The following is an 18,943-nucleotide window of genomic DNA, read 5'->3' as shown; positions in this document are numbered from 1 at the left end:
AACAGGCAGGTCTGACTAAGGGGAGCGTCTCTTCTACGTATAGAATCATCTCGTTGGGCACGTCGTAGATTCTCGTGAAATGAAGTGGCCGCTGTACTCACCAACTTCACGCCAACTTCGATTTTTCTGTTATGCGACGGTAAGCCATTACGTTAAACAATCTCATTTTCATAAATTTGTGATATTGCTGATCCCACGGATTTCACTGCACAACAGCAGACGCAGTTCCGCGCGAACAGGCCTATTTTATAATTGTTTAATACGGACAAAATTTATTTATTCCGCAGATAAATGTCGAGGAATCATTTGCGTCAACTGGCGGGAGCGAGGTTGCAACTTTCTGTCTGTTACCGTCAATTCATCTCAACGTGAGGAACATTGCGTTAAAGTGACAGTTCAACATTTCAGTCCGTCCCAATGTATTTTTATTGACAATACACACATTTTCTGATCTTTTTTTCGCTCGCTGCGACACAACAAAATCGGTTAAGCAAAATGTTTATCGATATTTGGTCTCTCCACATTGACGGTTTCACCACACCGGCGAGAAAGAGATTTGCACGTTTCTTTGTCATCGTTAATTTTAATAAACGCAATGTACTTCTGATCCTCATGTATTATACAATTACAATTCATTTGTATAAGATCTGTCGCAATACAAAAGCGGTCACACATGGAAATATAAAATATTTATTAATTGCCTACGAAATTTTATTTTCAGAGACTATTTACACGGAAACGCCTGCAACCAAAGAGAGATATTAAATTGTTGCCATATAAATATGAATCCACGCACAAATGTTATAAATCCATAAATGGATTATTTTGTAAATATAAATAATTGCGATTTCTATTTTATGTAAAAGCTTTAGATCGCTTTTAAGTTTTTATTCGGCCAATTTTACTACTGTAATTATAACTTTATTCCTACGTGTCTATACATAGAAAAAAAGAACATTTTGATTTAGAGAATATCTTTGCTTTTGACATATATATAAATCTTAAAATAAGATTATACAGCGTTATAAGGATAAATACGTAAACATTAAAGCATTATATATAATTTAGAGCCGGTTGTTCCAACCTGTTGGTAATGTAACTAATAGTTAAATCATATGTCTATCTTTGTTTAATGTAAAGGATAAACAAAGACATATATATGATTCAACTATTAGTTAGTTTACCAAAAGGTTGGAACAACCGGCCCTTAATAAAGAAAAATATATTCTTATTATTGAAAAATAATTTTTATTAATAGAAAGCAAAAAATATTGGATAGAGAATATTCATATTATAACGATAAAGACAGTTTAATCTTATTTTAAAATTCAATATTCTCTATGTGAACACAAATAATGTTGATTCAATTTTAGTATGTTATTACAATGAAGAAGCAGAAGATATCATTATCATCTAAATAAATCATATGTACTCGACAATTATAATATTCAAATTAAATTATAATATTTTTGAAATACAAGAATATAAAATTCTTGAAGAAAATTGTATATTCTTGCTTATATATATAAGACTAATTTTTTCTGTGTATTCTGTACACGGCTTTCCCGATTTCACTATATAATTTCGACACCACGCGGTTATTTTTAATCCACAATATTCAAATGTATTATTATATGTATATTCACACACACACACACACACACACAACGTTTAAAATTTTGACATTCGCGAATATATGGCGTTGCGTGAAATATCACGTTTCCGACGGGATCTATCTTTGAACGCTACTACGTTGTAATATTACTCTTGTAACATCCTAACATCGTTGGAATTTCATTCTGTCTTTACACGTTGCGAGGCATCGACTGGTTCGTTCCCCGCGGGGGAAGAAAGCGGAGAGGTCGGCGTTTCTAACGAAGTAGAAATTCCTGCGCAGCCTTTGCCGGCAATCGCAACAAGGCACGTTTCGAAGCGAGTATCGAAGCTATATCTGCCGGAGAACAATGAAGGGATCAATTACCGTCCTAGAACACCCCGGCGATGAGAACTGAGACCAAAATACTCGCGATTGCGAGCTGCAAACGGACCTTTGATCCGCGATTCGGCCCCATGCCTTCTCACAAACTGGATTAGTTCACGGCGAAAAAAAAATTTAATTAAAGTGTAGAAACGGATGATTTGTTACTGCAAATATAACTTTATTTACGTATACCGTTAATATGAATTGCAGTCAGCATGAAAATACTTGTCAAAGTGACAAGTTCTCCTAAGTTTTAACTTATTTAACCAAATTATAGAGAGCTTGTTGAACTTTCTTTACGACTTCTATAGATTCATATCATTCCCAACGTTTGGTACGACGAATAATAAACATTTCGAAATGTCCCAACTAACTTCAACAATCTCCGATCCGTTTGTCGCGCCATCGCAATTTCTACGTTAGTTCGTCGAGTGGATATGCATTTGCCGGCGCGGCGCGTTAAAAGCCCCCTTTAAGCCTTCCGCGAGCGGCAAGATCGAAAGTAAAAGTTTCACTTACGTGAGCACGGACGCGTCTCGTCGCTCCCATCTCCGCAGTCGTCGACAACGTTGCAGACTTTGTTGAGGGCGACGCAATGCCCGTTGGCGCACTGAAACTCGCTCTGCCGGCAGGAAAGCACCGTTGTCGCCGTGAGGATGCAGGTGCAAACGAGCCAATGCATGTCTGAAACAATATAAAAAAGCGACGTAGCTTAGTGTAATGGAAAAAAAGAACTCTTCGCGCGCTCGCGATCTAAATTTTTCATGTGATTCGAAAACGAGCGAGTTATTGCCACGTTCTTTACGCGATAGATAATTTTCATTATATTTTCACTATATGATATTTACAATGTGCAATTAATTACATCTAATTATTAAAATTCAGTATAACGTGTAATTATATATAAATTGTATATGTATTAGCTCGTGAAATAATATTTATCGAACCATTTTTGAGATACAAAAGGTCTGTTCTTTGAAACGTGACTTATCAGACATTTTTGATTGAGCAATTCTTTCATAAAAACATATTTGTCCGCCATGAGTACATAATAGTATTTGAATTTTGTGAATCAATAGGCAAGCGAATCAGAGGATCAAAAGTCAGCAGAATAAAAGTATATTTACACAGAAAATCGGTGGAACTGGGTTTTTTGACACACGGACCATATAAACCGCTTGCGCTGCGACTCGAAATATGCTGCTCAAAATGTTACATTGTTGACTTTAGTAGTGAATTTCGTTTATTTTACAACAGATATAATTGTAAAATTCGTGGTTTCATAACAATTAAAATATTACATTGATTTCGCGTTAAAATTGCGACATTACGGAAGGATGAATGAAACAGGTGATTCTACATATGTCACTGTATATAATTCAACTAGTATCACTGGAACTCTCGAGCATCGCGCCCGGCTTCGTCTGAGATTAACGGAATTGCTACCGCTAACATAAAAATATTATTGTTGCGGTGATGATAAAGTTTCGTGACAACGTGAACGCGCAACTTCGTCCTCGAAGTTAAATCGAACAGGAACACGAAGGATATCGGACCACGTTCTCTCGATTTCCGGCGTCGCCTGAAACCGTCGACGTTCACCCAATTGAAGCGAAACTTTCGTTATTCTCGTGCTCCCGCGACGTAACCCCCGCGTCTTTACTTTTTCCCCCTTAAAACTGGTAAAACTGAGGTCAGCTCGAGCACGGTAGCTGACCAACAAGTTCGCTAATTACGATATTGTAGGAGCGAATTTTGCAATTTGCTTGTGAACTGCAATTATCAGTTTTTATAAATACATTGCAAAGAAAATATAGACGCATATTAGCAATTGTGGCGCTAAAAAAGGAAACTTTTATTTCAATAAATTACTTAGAAAAAAGATTAATTACGATATTCGGATTTCCTAAATTTTCATATATTTGGAAATACGACAACTTCTTGCTAATTTCTTGTTTCGCAAATATAAAATAGTTTCAAAAGATGTAATATCCGCGTATTACGTCGTAAATCTTCATCATCGTGAACGTCGTGAACTATAATACTAGTCTGCGCATATTCTATATCATTCACCTCTTATTCCGAAGTCTGTAAGATAACGTTATAATCTTTTCTCGAGCAGATGAGATGAAGAGACGTGCATCTTTCTTTTTTCGCTCAATCGGCTCGATGCGCAGCCAATTTCCATGGCCACAAAGAGAAAATTCAAGTGCGAGATATAAGAAAGGAACAATTCGGTATTCATGAGAATCATAAAGACTAAAGCGAGGGGGGAAATCAGACGGACAAGCAGGGAAAAAGTAAGTTATCGTTGCGGCAGCTATGATATACATTCTTGCCTCCTTCTTGTCTCGTCGCTCGCAAGTTACGCTGAATAAGTTTAAATGTCAGGAAATATGCAGAGCCGTCCCTGGAAGAAAGCGGGAAAGTTTTCGCGAGAGTGTCGTCCGGTAAGGAGACGACCCATCACCCACTTCGTCTTCGATGCCTCTTGAGTGCTATAAAGTCACTTTTGCATTAAAATCATGAGAATTTAATGCGACTTAATGCGATTTATCTTACATAAGTTTAATACTTTATTATCAGCTTTTTCTTCATCTGTATCAACACTTCTTGCTCGAATCGTGTGTTGAAAATTTCCAAAAACATATTAAATTTTCTAATTCTTAAATATTTTACAAATTAAAGAAAAGTGTGAAATCGCTTAGCGTTTTACAAATATAAAAAAATATAATTTTCCATCAATATAATATATATCTATATAATCTTCAGAAAAGTTTCATTTCAATATTTTCTTTTTACGGCTGGAGACACAATAAACATTTTTCATAAAGTCTAAAACGACCTACTATTGAAACTGTCGTTTCAATGCTAAGTCGAGATTATTACTTTCGAGTTTTGCGAGTTTATATCACACGTGTCACCGACTTTACGTCAGATACTGTATAACGGAATAGAAACGGGAAATTCTCAAGATATCTTCGAGACATTGCGTCGAATATTCAAGCGTTTAATGCGTGATTCGAGCTTCCACCGCGCTACGTCAGTCCACATCTTCGCGCATCGCGGCCTTTTTATCCGTTCAGCCTCCAATTTCGCGGACGAATTTCACGAGACACGAGGCATCCCGCGCGTGCCATCCTTCTCGTCCCGAATTTCCACAATTTCTAGCAAATTCCTATAAATACTTCCCGTCGAAACTTTAGACAAAATTAATCTCTTAATGGCTACATGCGCGTACGCAGATAATACAAATATATTTAACAGCGGAAACAACTTTCAAATTGCTGAGTAATCTATTAGATTAAATTATTATTATTACCATGAATTTCGCTGAATTTATGTATTGCAACATAGTTGCGATTCTATCTACATAGAGAAATAAATAATCTTTTAATTATAACTAAACAATATATTAAAATATAAAACACATAACAAAAGAAAATTTATGTAACTTAACAATTATTTTTATAGTATTGGAGGTTTTATCAGCAGCACCCAATTTTAATAATAATGCAAAATAAATGTTCAATATTCTAATAAGTAATAATAATAAAATATAAATGTTTAATAATGTTCGTGGCATTAAACAAGGATAGGTAATACCAAACTTACAATTAGTCATTGTATATGTTTGTTTGATGTGATTACCTGTCCGTGCTCTACACTCAAAAAAATGTTTTGCAAGTGTAGGTAGAATTCTAGGTGGCACAACAAAAATGTATCGCTATTTTTTGTACCTGTTAGAATATTGTTTGCCACATATAGAATTTATAGCAGCAACATTCTAGTAATATCTTCTGGAAAATTTAGGTCCCATTACCAAATGTTTATAACTGCATTAAATATGAGTTTCGATACACTACAGCTAGAACGATCTTTGTGAGACACTGATTTCCGATATTCACCCGACATAAAAAAAAAAATATTTATTTTGAAATTTTATTACTATTTTTTAACTAAATTTGTTTCTTAAGATGCAGTCTATGATTATAAATATTTTCTCGTATTTGAAAAACACACTTACCTTGGTGGGATTCGAACTCGGGACCTCTGACCTCTATTAAGCTGGACCCCCCACCAGCGCAAATCAAGTTCGCACTAGGTCAAAAATTTAGTGCTATTTAGGTGCTAATTAAGTGCCCTAGTCCGAATTTTGGTGCTCGAACGGTTTAGCAGGAAATCACGTAAAAAATGGGGGGGTCCAGCTTGCCATTAAGCTGGACCCCCCCATATCAGAAAATAAAAAACAAGTACACTATAATTTAGTGCTAATTAAGTGCTAATTAAGTGCCCTAAAATAACGATAAAATATTGACAGATTATAACATTTATTTAAATATACAACTAAATATTGAACACAGTACCGTCGCGGTCGACACAAACACTTAAAAAACTTGCTGCATGAATATATTCGTTACTAAAATGATCGAAAACATATATTATCAAAATATTCCCAAATCTGAGTTTATTGCTAACAGTAAAACAATTACGATAATTAACTTAGACCAGCCATTGGCGCTGAGTACTAAGTTCCGTCACCTGATCGTCTACGAATTAGTTGCTCGCATGATTATAGTATTAAAATAATTTTCATACATTGTACTTTAAAAGAATATCACGATTCGAAGCGCGCCGCGCTCCATGGATAAATTAATTAATTTCAACGCTATGCAGCTAGCACTAAATTCGAATCGTGATATTTTCTTAAAGTACAATGCCTCAGGATTACTTTGGGACCATAATAACGCAAGCACCTAATTCTTTGACGATTCAGTAACGAACTTTAGAGCGCGGCGCGCGCATTCCATGGGTTAATTAATTAATTTCAACCTTTTGCAGCTAGCACTAAATTCGAATCGTGATATTTTCTTAAAGTACAATGCCTCAGGATTATTTTAGGACCATAATAACGCAAGCACCTAATTCTTTGACGATGCAGTAACGAATTATAGAGCGCGGCGCGCGCGCTTCATGAGTTAATTAATTAATTTCAACCCTTTGCAGCTAGCACTAAATTCGAATCGTGATATTTTCTTAAAGTACAATCCCTCAGGATTATTTTAGGACCATAATAACGCGAGCACCTAATTCTTTGACGATGCAGTAACGAATTATAGAGCGCTGCGCGCGAAATTCATGAGTTAATTAATTAATTTCAACCCTTTGCAGCTAGCACTAAATTCGAATCGTGATATTTTCTTAAAGTACAATCCCTCAGGATTATTTTAGGACCATAATAACGCGAGCACCTAATTCTTTGACGATGCAGTAACGAATTATAGAGCGCTGCGCGCGAAATTCATGAGTTAATTAATTAATTTCAACCCTTTGCAGCTAGCACTAAATTCGAATCGTGATATTTTCTTAAAGTACAATGCCTCAGGATTACTTTGGGACCATAATAACGCAAGCACCTAATTCTTTGACGATTCAGTAACGAACTTTAGAGCGCGGCGCGCGCATTCCATGGGTTAATTAATTAATTTCAACCTTTTGCAGCTAGCACTAAATTCGAATCGTGATATTTTCTTAAAGTACAATGCCTCAGGATTATTTTAGGACCATAATAACGCAAGCACCTAATTCTTTGACGATGCAGTAACGAATTATAGAGCGCGGCGCGCGCGCTTCATGAGTTAATTAATTAATTTCAACCCTTTGCAGCTAGCACTAAATTCGAATCGTGATATTTTCTTAAAGTACAATCCCTCAGGATTATTTTAGGACCATAATAACGCGAGCACCTAATTCTTTGACGATGCAGTAACGAATTATAGAGCGCTGCGCGCGAAATTCATGAGTTAATTAATTAATTTCAACCCTTTGCAGCTAGCACTAAATTCGAATCGTGATATTTTCTTAAAGTACAATCCCTCAGGATTATTTTAGGACCATAATAACGCGAGCACCTAATTCTTTGACGATGCAGTAACGAATTATAGAGCGCTGCGCGCGAAATTCATGAGTTAATTAATTAATTTCAACCCTTTGCAGCTAGCACTAAATTCGAATCGTGATATTTTCTTAAAGTACAATGCCTCAGGATTACTTTGGGACCATAATAACGCAAGCACCTAATTCTTTGACGATTCAGTAACGAACTTTAGAGCGCGGCGCGCGCATTCCATGGGTTAATTAATTAATTTCAACCTTTTGCAGCTAGCACTAAATTCGAATCGTGATATTTTCTTAAAGTACAATGCCTCAGGATTATTTTAGGACCATAATAACGCAAGCACCTAATTCTTTGACGATGCAGTAACGAATTATAGAGCGCGGCGCGCGCGCTTCATGAGTTAATTAATTAATTTCAACCCTTTGCAGCTAGCACTAAATTCGAATCGTGATATTTTCTTAAAGTACAATCCCTCAGGATTATTTTAGGACCATAATAACGCGAGCACCTAATTCTTTGACGATGCAGTAACGAATTATAGAGCGCGGCGCGCGCGCTTCATGAGTTAATTAATTAATTTCAACGCTTTGCAGCTAGCACTAAATTCGAATCGTGATATTTTCTTAAAGTACAATCCCTCAGGATTATTTTAGGACCATAATAACGCGAGCACCTAATTCTTTGACGATTCTGTAACGCACTTTAGAGCGCGGCGCGCGAAATTCATGAGTTAATTAATTAATTTCAACTCTTTGCAGCTAGCACTAAATTCGAATCGTGATATTTTCTTAAAGTACAATGTCTCAGGATTATTTTGGGACCAAAAACACGCGAGCACCTAATTCTTTGACGATGCATAGCGTTGAAATTAATTAGTTTATCCGCGAAGCGCGCACGCCGCGCTCTAAAGTGCGTTACAGAATCGTCAAAGAATTAGGTGCTCGCGTTATTATGGTCCTAAAATAATCCTGAGGGATTGTACTTTAAGAAAATATCACGATTCGAATTTAGTGCTAGCTGCAAAGCGTTGAAATTAATTAATTAACTCATGAAGCGCGCGCGCCGCGCTCTATAATTCGTTACTGCATCGTCAAAGAATTAGGTGCTCGCGTTATTATGGTCCTAAAATAATCCTGAGGGATTGTACTTTAAGAAAATATCACGATTCGAATTTAGTGCTAGCTGCAAAAGGTTGAAATTAATTAATTAACCCATGGAATGCGCGCGCCGCGCTCTAAAGTTCGTTACTGAATCGTCAAAGAATTAGGTGCTTGCGTTATTATGGTCCCAAAGTAATCCTGAGGCATTGTACTTTAAGAAAATATCACGATTCGAATTTAGTGCTAGCTGCATAGCGTTGAAATTAATTAATTTATCCATGGAGCGCGGCGCGCTTCGAATCGTGATATTCTTTTAAAGTACAATGTATGAAAATTATTTTAATACTATAATCATGCGAGCAACTAATTCGTAGACGATCAGGTGATGGAACTTAGTACTCAGCGCCAATGGCTGGTCTAAGTTAATTATCGTAATTGTTTTACTGTTAGCAATAAACTCAGATTTGGGAATATTTTGATAATATATGTTTTCGATCATTTTAGTAACGAATATATTCATGCAGCAAGTTTTTTAAGTGTTTGTGTCGACCGCGACGGTACTGTGTTCAATATTTAGTTGTATATTTAAATAAATGTTATAATCTGTCAATATTTTATCGTTATTTTAGGGCACTTAATTAGCACTTAATTAGCACTAAATTATAGTGTACTTGTTTTTTATTTTCTGATATGGGGGGGTCCAGCTTAATGGCAAGCTGGACCCCCCCATTTTTTACGTGATTTCCTGCTAAACCGTTCGAGCACCAAAATTCGGACTAGGGCACTTAATTAGCACCTAAATAGCACTAAATTTTTGACCTAGTGCGAACTTGATTTGCGCTGGTGGGGGGTCCAGCTTAATAGAGGTGAGATTCCTGGCTGCCGATCGTGAGCCAACTGCCTTACATGGGGAGCTTTCCAGCAAGCGACACAAGTCGACACAAGCATCGTTCTATCTTTCTTTTTTGGCAATGAGTAACAAAGATAAAACGATACTTGTGTCGATTTGTGTCGCTTGCTGGAAAGCTCCCATGGTAGACTACTTCTTAATTTGATGTAAGTGTTATATACAATCTACATATGTCATAACCAGCGCAAAAATATATAATTTTTCAAAAATTATCTTAAGAAACAAATTCAGTTTAAAAAGAGTAATAAAATTTTGAATTGGATATATGATATAATATTTCTTAATGTCGGGTGAATGTCAGAAACCAGTGCCGGCTTATTACGAAATTTTATGTTCGTAAATATATTTATAAAGTTAAAACATCCTTATCAAATTTTTACAAAGGGCCTTACTAGACAAAAATAAGGAAACCTTTCTTATGGCATCCCTAATAACTAATGATCGGCGCCTTATGTTATGTAAGGCCATCCCCCTAACAAATTTCTACACGGGTGGCTGATAGAACCTTGGCCGACAATTGACTGCCGTAGCATTGGCCAAGCGTTATTGTAACATCTGGCAACTCCTATATGGGTGAACATGACTGAACCGGCACAGTCTTACATCATGCACGTAAGACAGTTGAGCGCGAGAGATTCTTAAAAAGAGCTAGACGGATTGGGTGCGTTATACAAACTGTTTTGGTGTGAGGATCATATATTCATTTGTCTCGCTTGCCGCTAATCTTTTCTGTGTACCATAGTCAAACTTTTTAACAGGTCTGATTGTGCTTAACATGGATAGGTGCCACAGAAAAACTGTCTTTCCACATTTCACTAACAGTTCAGATATAAATTCTGTCTCTGTCATTTAGATTGATTAACCCTTAGCCCGTATACCTGGGTCGTTTTCGTCCGGGCGAAAATCAAATGTAGTTGTAACTTTTGAAAACGGGTAGAGAGAACGCCACTGAAATTATGTGAAAAAATTAAATTGTTTATAATTTTATGATTGATACTTCAAATTAAAGGTTTGAATTACCTCCATGAATTTTTTCAGATTTTTTGTAACACTTTAACACTAAAAAAAAAACGTCAGGACGAAAACGACCCAGGTTGGCGGCGTAAAGGTGCCAAAAAAACGTATGCGGGCTAAGGGTTAAGTGTAAGACATATGCGATATCACAGATTGGCTAATCATTTATCTACCTCACTTAATTTTTTGCACCCAGAAAATTTTTACTGTACTTGCAAGACCATTTTTTTCAGTGTATATATTAAAGACGAGGTAGTGCTCCTTATTAGCGCTCGATTTGAATTGAGATTACCTCATCCGACCTATAGTTGTTTTAGAACATAGTAAAACATTTTCATACTGTTTTCTACGTGAGAAATGACCGCGTCATCGTCTTGTAGGACACTTAACTCGTATCTGTTTACTCTCATTAGCGAACTGTTTAGCCGACATGTGTTCAATGATGTTTATTGACTTGGTTCAATTAACTACATGGACGCGACGAGTCAATTAACTATTTGCGACTAAACCTAAGTCAGCATTAATTAATGATTGACATGCTACCTACATCTTACAGAAATATACACCTATTGACAAAGGTTGAGAAACTAGATACCTTTTAAGAAATGTTGTTTATTTTTTTCTGAGATATGTGCGTTAAAATTAAAAGAAACATAAAACAATATAATTTTGTACGTATAATTATAAGCGCTTTTTTTTAAAATACATTTTTACTAATTGTAAGACTAAAGACTAGAAACAATGTCAAACTAATGAAAACATCTTTACAAATAAAATATTTACGACAAAAATTAAAACTGGAATAACTAGACATTTCTGCGATATGTCCAATACATGATATAAACAAACAAATGTAGTTCGAGTTATAAACTACGTTAAATATGACAGGAACACGACATTTAACTGAAACAGAGAAGCAACGAGTGATTAGAATGTTAGAAAAAAATAGCAGAAAAATTGACTTTGCAAAAGTGTCTGGTATAAATGGTTGCATTATCACGAATATTATAAAATAATTTTAAGAACATGGGAGTGTTAAAACGGTACTCAAACGGACAGACGATGAAAACAAGCTAGATCATCAAATTACAAGACTCTCTAAAAGTAATTTATTTTATACTGCTTTTGAAATTAAAAATCAATTGAGTCTTGAATATATTAGTGGCAGGACAATTAGTCGCCGTTTAAATGGAAATAATTTCTTCGCACGAAGAACCGTGTTAAATATCATTTATTTTAAAGAAGAATAGAAAAGTTTGTTAGAAGAATTTGTGCATTGTGCAATTTGTCCAAAAATTCGTTTCAAGTCTATTTTGCTGCAGTCATTCGAGAAATGTTTATTTTACTTAAGAATAGTATCAAGCGGTAAGTCAATTTTATTTATTTCGCGCCTTATGCCTTATTCATAACGGAGAAAAGCTTTTAAAATACCTCTTAATGTCGCCATTTGGAGAAAGTGGATGATGCCTAATAAAATACCGAGGTCAGCTGAATAAAAAGGGAACTTTTCGCGCAATCTTTTTGAAAGTTTACGTAGTTATTGTGAGTATTAATAGTTGATCAGTGATGTTATTTCCTCGTTTGTATCACAACCGTGTCCGTTTATTATAATATTATTCTAATTAATCTCTAACATAAATTAAAAGGCGTACAAATGAAAATAATCTTCTATATTTAGAATTATATATTTTAGAAAATATATAATTAAAAATATATGTTAGAATTATAATTATTACAAAAATATTATTGAACACCGACGCGAAACCCTCACAGCGGAATGGAATTATTATGCGTGTTTTTCAATATTGTTTTTAAATATACATATCGTATAATATTATTTATTTTACAAATGCAGATATAAAATTAAAATTTCTGGCCAGAAAAAAAAATAATTTCACAACTGCATTTGTTCTAATAAATTAATTTTAATGTAGAATCAATTCTAATGTAGAATTTCAAAAAATGGAATTTTTGCGATCTTAACGTTATACAGACAATACTTGCTGGAGATATCATTTGACTTGAAGCCTACTGCGACAAGCACGAAAACGACTGAAAAGCCCTTGTCATCTATGAGACAGCATTAAGCTTAGTCACTCCAGCGGAAAGCGGGTACTTAAATTTTAAGCTTTTGTCTGTCGCTGTGATTTAACTTATCATCTTACATACCTTGAGACATTTAGTTGCGTCGATTTATGATTTGTTTCTAATTTCTTTAAGCAAGTCTGCAATTCAGACGCATATGTACATGAATTAATGAATAATTAAATATATTTCAAACAACGCAGAATAATTTATAATTATTTTTTAAGGTGTTGAAAATTACATAATGTTAAAAATGTAATCAATATTTTTGACAAAAAGAGAATTTGCGACTAAACCGCGCGCGAGCGTTTGAAAACGTAATGAAGCAACTCCTCGTGCGTAAATTGCTCATAAAGCAGTACGCGCTGTTAGATAATAATTTGCGTTCAATGCTGTTGTCGTAATACCCAACTTCTAATTGAAATCAGATTCGAGCGATAAATCCACAATACACGGTTACAGGAAGATTGCAGCCCGAGTATTGTGCGTGTTTCAATTATAATACGGTGAAATTCAGATTGTCATCGGGCAAAATTACTAACCGCTCCGCGCGCGCATAACCCACCCACACACACACATTGAATATACAATGGCTTTTTGGAAACTTCCCCCAGGTACAACTGCAGGCCAAACTTCATCAAAGTTCTCTTCCGCCGACATCGAATATAATATCGCGTTGTCGTGCAAGCACGCACATACGTACACCCGTGTCGAATGTCACTTTTGGATCTGTGTGCCATGCACTTGTATATATGCCAATAGTCGCCGAAACTGTAAGCTAAAAGCACCGTCCGCGTCTCTTGAACTCAAGTTTCCGCCACTACGATCGTAGCTTTTCAAATTCAAATGACGCACGGATTATGTAGAATTTAACTATCTTAATGTTCCGACACATCAATTTAAATCGTCGCCGCTCACGTTGGAAAAACACGCATAATAATTCCGTTCCGCTGTGAGAAATTTGGCTTCCCATCGGTGTTCAATAATTTTTGTAATCTAATTATAATTCTAAAATATATTTTACAAAGATTATTTTCATTTGTACGTCTTTTGATTTATGTTAGAGTCGAGTAATTAGAATAATTTTAATATTTCAGCTGCAGGATATGTTATTTAATGGAAAAGGAATCGTAATTCTCTCGCATGTAACTCACACATTTGTGGATATACAAAATATACAGAATGTAAAAGTATATTTCAATGTTAAAATATTCGAATAGAATTTTTTGTGTGCTGTATTATTGCACGTGTTTAATAATATAATTAATATAATTTGTCATTTATCAGAGCCCCGTCAAAATGTTTGGAAAATATAGCCTTTTGTTAAAAAACACGCGTCTTTATTTTATTTATCCCGATGTAATTTTCCAATCGAAATTTCGTCCTGTGACTTTTTTCTTAATGCACTATAACGCTATATCATTTTTCACAATGCTTCCCTTCGGGAGACGTGTCATTCTGTCTCGCTCGTGTCTAATCTTTCGTCATCGTTTCCGCGAGAAAGGATGACGCGCATAAAAGATACAACCTGTGGTTCCTCTCCCTTGTTTTCTCTCGCTCCCCTATTTTCTTTACCAGGCAACGGCGAAAAATGTTCGCGGGTTTTTATCACCAACCTCTATCTTTTCTTTCTGTCTTACCTCTTATAACCCTCTGTCTCCTTCTTTTTCTAGCTCTTACTCATCCTCGTTTACTTCCATTTTCGTTTTCTAAGGCTTACTGTCGATGCAAAAGCACTCAAAATAGTCATGTTGTCTCTGCTCCGTAATAAAGGGGAGTCGACACGAATGGATTTCGCCGAAATTTCTGCCAAATGTTTTTGAGCCTGCACGAAGGGAGAGAAAGCCATTAGGGGAGACCGGGGCTCGTTGGCACTATTTTCACAATTTCGGCATTTGAGTTTTTAATCAACTAATTATCATGATTAAACAGTAGGTACTATATGATAGAGAGAACCTTTCTCTACATTTTCATGCCAGGAACGCTCCTGTATACTGTATAGTTTCTTTGTCATAAGTGAAATGCGAACATGCTGCATTGTAGCCAACTTGCCCCGATAATAGGGTAAGTTGGCTATGCGACAAAAGTCCATGTTAAATTAATGAAAACGTAATAGAAACACAAAACGGTAACAGATATGTACTTCTTGATAAAGATTGTATCTTTTAAAGTTATTGCAATGATTGAATAGCAAAATGCTGTTGCAGAAAAACAATTGTAAACTATTTTAGACGTAGCTTTCTTCAACATAAAAATATTAATATAAATATATATCTAGCTTCTATCAGCGTTGTAGGTAGCAAATGACATACTCACACAGGTCTCACACGCGCGGCCAACAACAAGTCAAGCTAAGCGTGCCTTAATATGAGCCAACATACCCCATCCCTATATACGTTTGATTTCAGTCATTTTATTACAATAAATTACTGTTGTTCCTCAAAATAACATGTCGTAACAGAAACGTTTCTTTTAACTAATGATACGTCACTTTGATTTACTTCTCAAGCTGAAGAACATTAATATGATATTTTGAAACGCTCGAAAATTTACTTGCCACTTCTTGAATCAGAGTTTTCTCTTTTTCTATTGTAATACTTGTTTGATTTAAATAAAACTTTGGGTAAAGTACCTATGTCATAAAAGAGATATTTTGTGATAACTTTTCCATTGTTTTTTTCGCTATAAATACATAAACGGAACACATTGCCAACTTGCCTTTTGTGCCAACGAGCCCCGGTCTCCCCTACAACGACAGATATAACAATTATAATTAACTTTTTGGGACTGATAGCATCAATGAAATTAATCTTATTGTTAGTTTTAGAATTCAACATAAATATACCGGGAATAAAAATTTTTGTAACATTTTTTTTATTTTAGTAACATGTTATTACTTGTAAACCTTTTATTCATTTTTTAGTTTAATTTTCGACTTTTATACATCGAAGAAATAGGATGTGCATTCGATTCGAATTTTATATTGTCATTTTTATCTTTTTGTTTACCGGTCTTTATGTGTTTTTTTAATTTATCACATTGAAGATCGGCTAATGTCGGACCGAAATGTTTGTTAAAGCGTTTAATTAAAAGTTAAAATATTCTAATTAAAGATTACGACATGAACAGCCCGTTGTGACTCTGTCCCCCCTTTTTTATACGTTAATTTATATCAACATTTTATTAAAATTTTACCTAGAAACTGGAGTGGCTGGAAAACTAAGCGATTTTTTAAAGAAACTGTTTAAATGTTTATTATTATACATATTTTTATTTAAAACAAAACTATATTGGAGGTAACTCGGGGATTATATATTATTCTTTTATCTCTGCAATTTTATTGATTTTGTTCGCTCCTTTCTATAAACTCTACCTTACTGTTGTAACAAAATAGACACTGCTTCTGCTTCCTTTCTGGAAGATATATACGGGGTGGGAGAAAAGTATGGAAACCCTGAAAAATCTCGAAAACTATAAGTTTTACAGAAAAATGTTTCAGACAAAAGTTGTTTGGTTTCGAGGGGGCCATAAGATGGTATCATTGGTTTGACCTTGGATGGTCGTTTAAAGCTCACGTAAACGACACCTTTAATTTCTTAAATAGAAACCCCTATTTTTCAATGCATATTCTTGTAGCTAATCTCGAGAGCTTTTCAAAACACTATAATAAAGTATTTTTTCATTAAAAACTTTTGGAATTATGAGGCTTGAAAGTTCTAGTATTTTGACATAAAATACAAAATATCTTGTAAAACATTAAGTTTTCGGTAATGTTACCTTAATACTTTTATGCACAGAATAATGAGACGAATCAATTGGTATGAAAAAAAAGGCACAGTTTCTTTAAGAAAAAATATGTAATTTGCAACACGCATCTGCATACTTTTTCTTAAAAGCAACTATGTCTTTTTTTCATACCAATTGATTCGTCTCATTATTCTGTGCATAAAAGTATTAAGGTAACATTACCGAAAACTTAATGTTTTACAAGATATTTTGTATTTTATGTCAAAATACTAGAACTTTCAAGCCTCATAATTCCAAAAGTTCTTAATGAAAAAATACTTTATTATAGTGTTTTGAAAAGCTCTCGAGATTAGCTACAAGAATATGCATTGAAAAATAGGGGTTTCCATTTAAGAAATTAAAGGTGTCGTTTACGTGAGCTTTAAACGACCATCCAAGGTCAAACCAATGGTACCATCTTATGGCCCCCTCGAAACCAAACAACTTTTGTCTGAAACATTTTTCTGTAAAACTTATAGTTTTCGAGATTTTTCAGGGTTTCCATACTTTTCTCCCACCCTGTATATCTCTTTCTTACTTTCGAAAATAAATGTTTCTCTAACTGCAGAACTTTATAAATATCATTTTTTTAAACATTTTTCTAAAATATCTAAAGAATTACAATACAAACCGATATCTAACCTCTCGATCTTATTTCACTAGAATAAAATAATTCATAACTGTCTGACAACATGTCTGACTTTATTTTCAGTTCGGAGTTTCTTGCATTTCAGAATGTGCAATGAAATCTTATCAGCTTTGGGATGTATCGTATATAAGTTATAAGTATACAAATGCGTAGTTTCATGTGTTAGACGTATCCCTCAAAGCGGAGCGAAGCTTAATTATTCCTGTTTTCGAGTAATGCATTTCACGGGCTTTCGGATAACAGCGTAGATGTTTGCAAATGAAATGCAAACTAGAGAATTAATTGCGACAATTGGCATGCTTCGGAGAAGGACATTAATTACCGAATCGTTGACTACAATTCAAATTAATTCCGCGAAATTATTACCGAACTATGGAATAAACTATTATTTCATCACGTTAAACTATGATGCAAGGTACTCTCTACTTGTTGAGTATATAATTTTTTATAAAAATATGTATAATAATTCACATTTAAACAGTTTCTTTTAAAAATCGCTCAGTTTTTAAGCCATAAGTCCAGTTTCTAGATCAAATTTTAATAAAATCTTGATAAACTAACGTATAAAAAAAGGGAGAACAGAGCCACAACAGGCTGTTTATTATGTCGTAATCTTTAATTCAATTATTTTAGCTTTTAGTTAAATACTTTAACAAACATTTCGGTCTGTCATCAAACTACCTTCAGTGCTATAAATTAAAAAAAAACACATAAAGGCTGGCAAATAAAAAGATAAAAATGAAAACCGAATTAGTTCTTAATATAAAATTCAAATCGAACACACATCTTACTTTTTCAATGTATAAAAGTCGAGAATTTAAACTAAAATAAATAAAAAATTCACAAATAATAATATGTTACTGAAATAAAAAGAGTTACAAAAATTTTTATCCTAAATACTAACATAAGTATTGTGTTGAGAAGACTTATAGTATTCTATGTTCATGTTGTCACATGTTCAATTGTCACTTATGATAATGTTATAAGTTCAAGCAGCGGTAGACAACTGGCGAGAGAATGCGTTCGTACATAGGTACTCTATTGGACTAGGAAATAATACTAATATTGATACAAAAAAAACTCAATCTAAACTTCACATATTCCAATCCATCATTCAGTGATAAAAAGAGGACAAAAAGAAACACAAAATTCTACACTACTTTATATCACGATAATATCAGATAAAACATCTAAATACTCAAAATCAACAAATTAATTTGTTGATATTTCCCGAATTGTTTAATGTTATCACGTACGATGAGTTCGATCTTTGAGTATCAGATGTTTTATCTGATGCCACCGTGATATTTAATAGTGTAGAATTTTGTGTTTTTTTTTTTGTATAGAACTGAGAAATCTTATACGGATATTTTTTTTAATGCAAACGTTTCTTGACAGTCTTATAAAATTATTGAATTTTTTTGGTAATTTTTCATTGTTGCCTAACCCCCAACTTGAGGGATCGGTTCCTTCTCTAAATATAGAGAGCTAGGCAAGATACTCTCGGTTGCCATCCCTG

At 34.5% G+C, this 18,943-nt stretch overlaps 1 protein-coding gene across 1 annotated transcript in view; it reads right to left on the bottom strand.

Moving 5' to 3' along the window:
* Window positions 1–18,943, bottom strand: part of LOC139778288 (uncharacterized) — a 198,208-nt gene that overhangs the window by 22,476 nt on the left and 156,789 nt on the right. The window contains exon 4 of the mRNA XM_071716170.1: window positions 2,501–2,665. Coding sequence (XP_071572271.1) covers window positions 2,501–2,665 — 165 coding nt within the window. The remainder of the gene's footprint in view (window positions 1–2,500; window positions 2,666–18,943) is intronic.

The sequence above is a fragment of the Temnothorax nylanderi genome, unplaced genomic scaffold (genome assembly GCF_030848795.1).
Source record: "Temnothorax nylanderi isolate EJ_2023f unplaced genomic scaffold, tnyl_v1.0 TNYL_tig0178_pilon, whole genome shotgun sequence".
NCBI classification, from domain to species: domain Eukaryota; kingdom Metazoa; phylum Arthropoda; class Insecta; order Hymenoptera; family Formicidae; genus Temnothorax; species Temnothorax nylanderi.
This window is presented reverse-complemented; position numbering and strand designations above follow the sequence as displayed.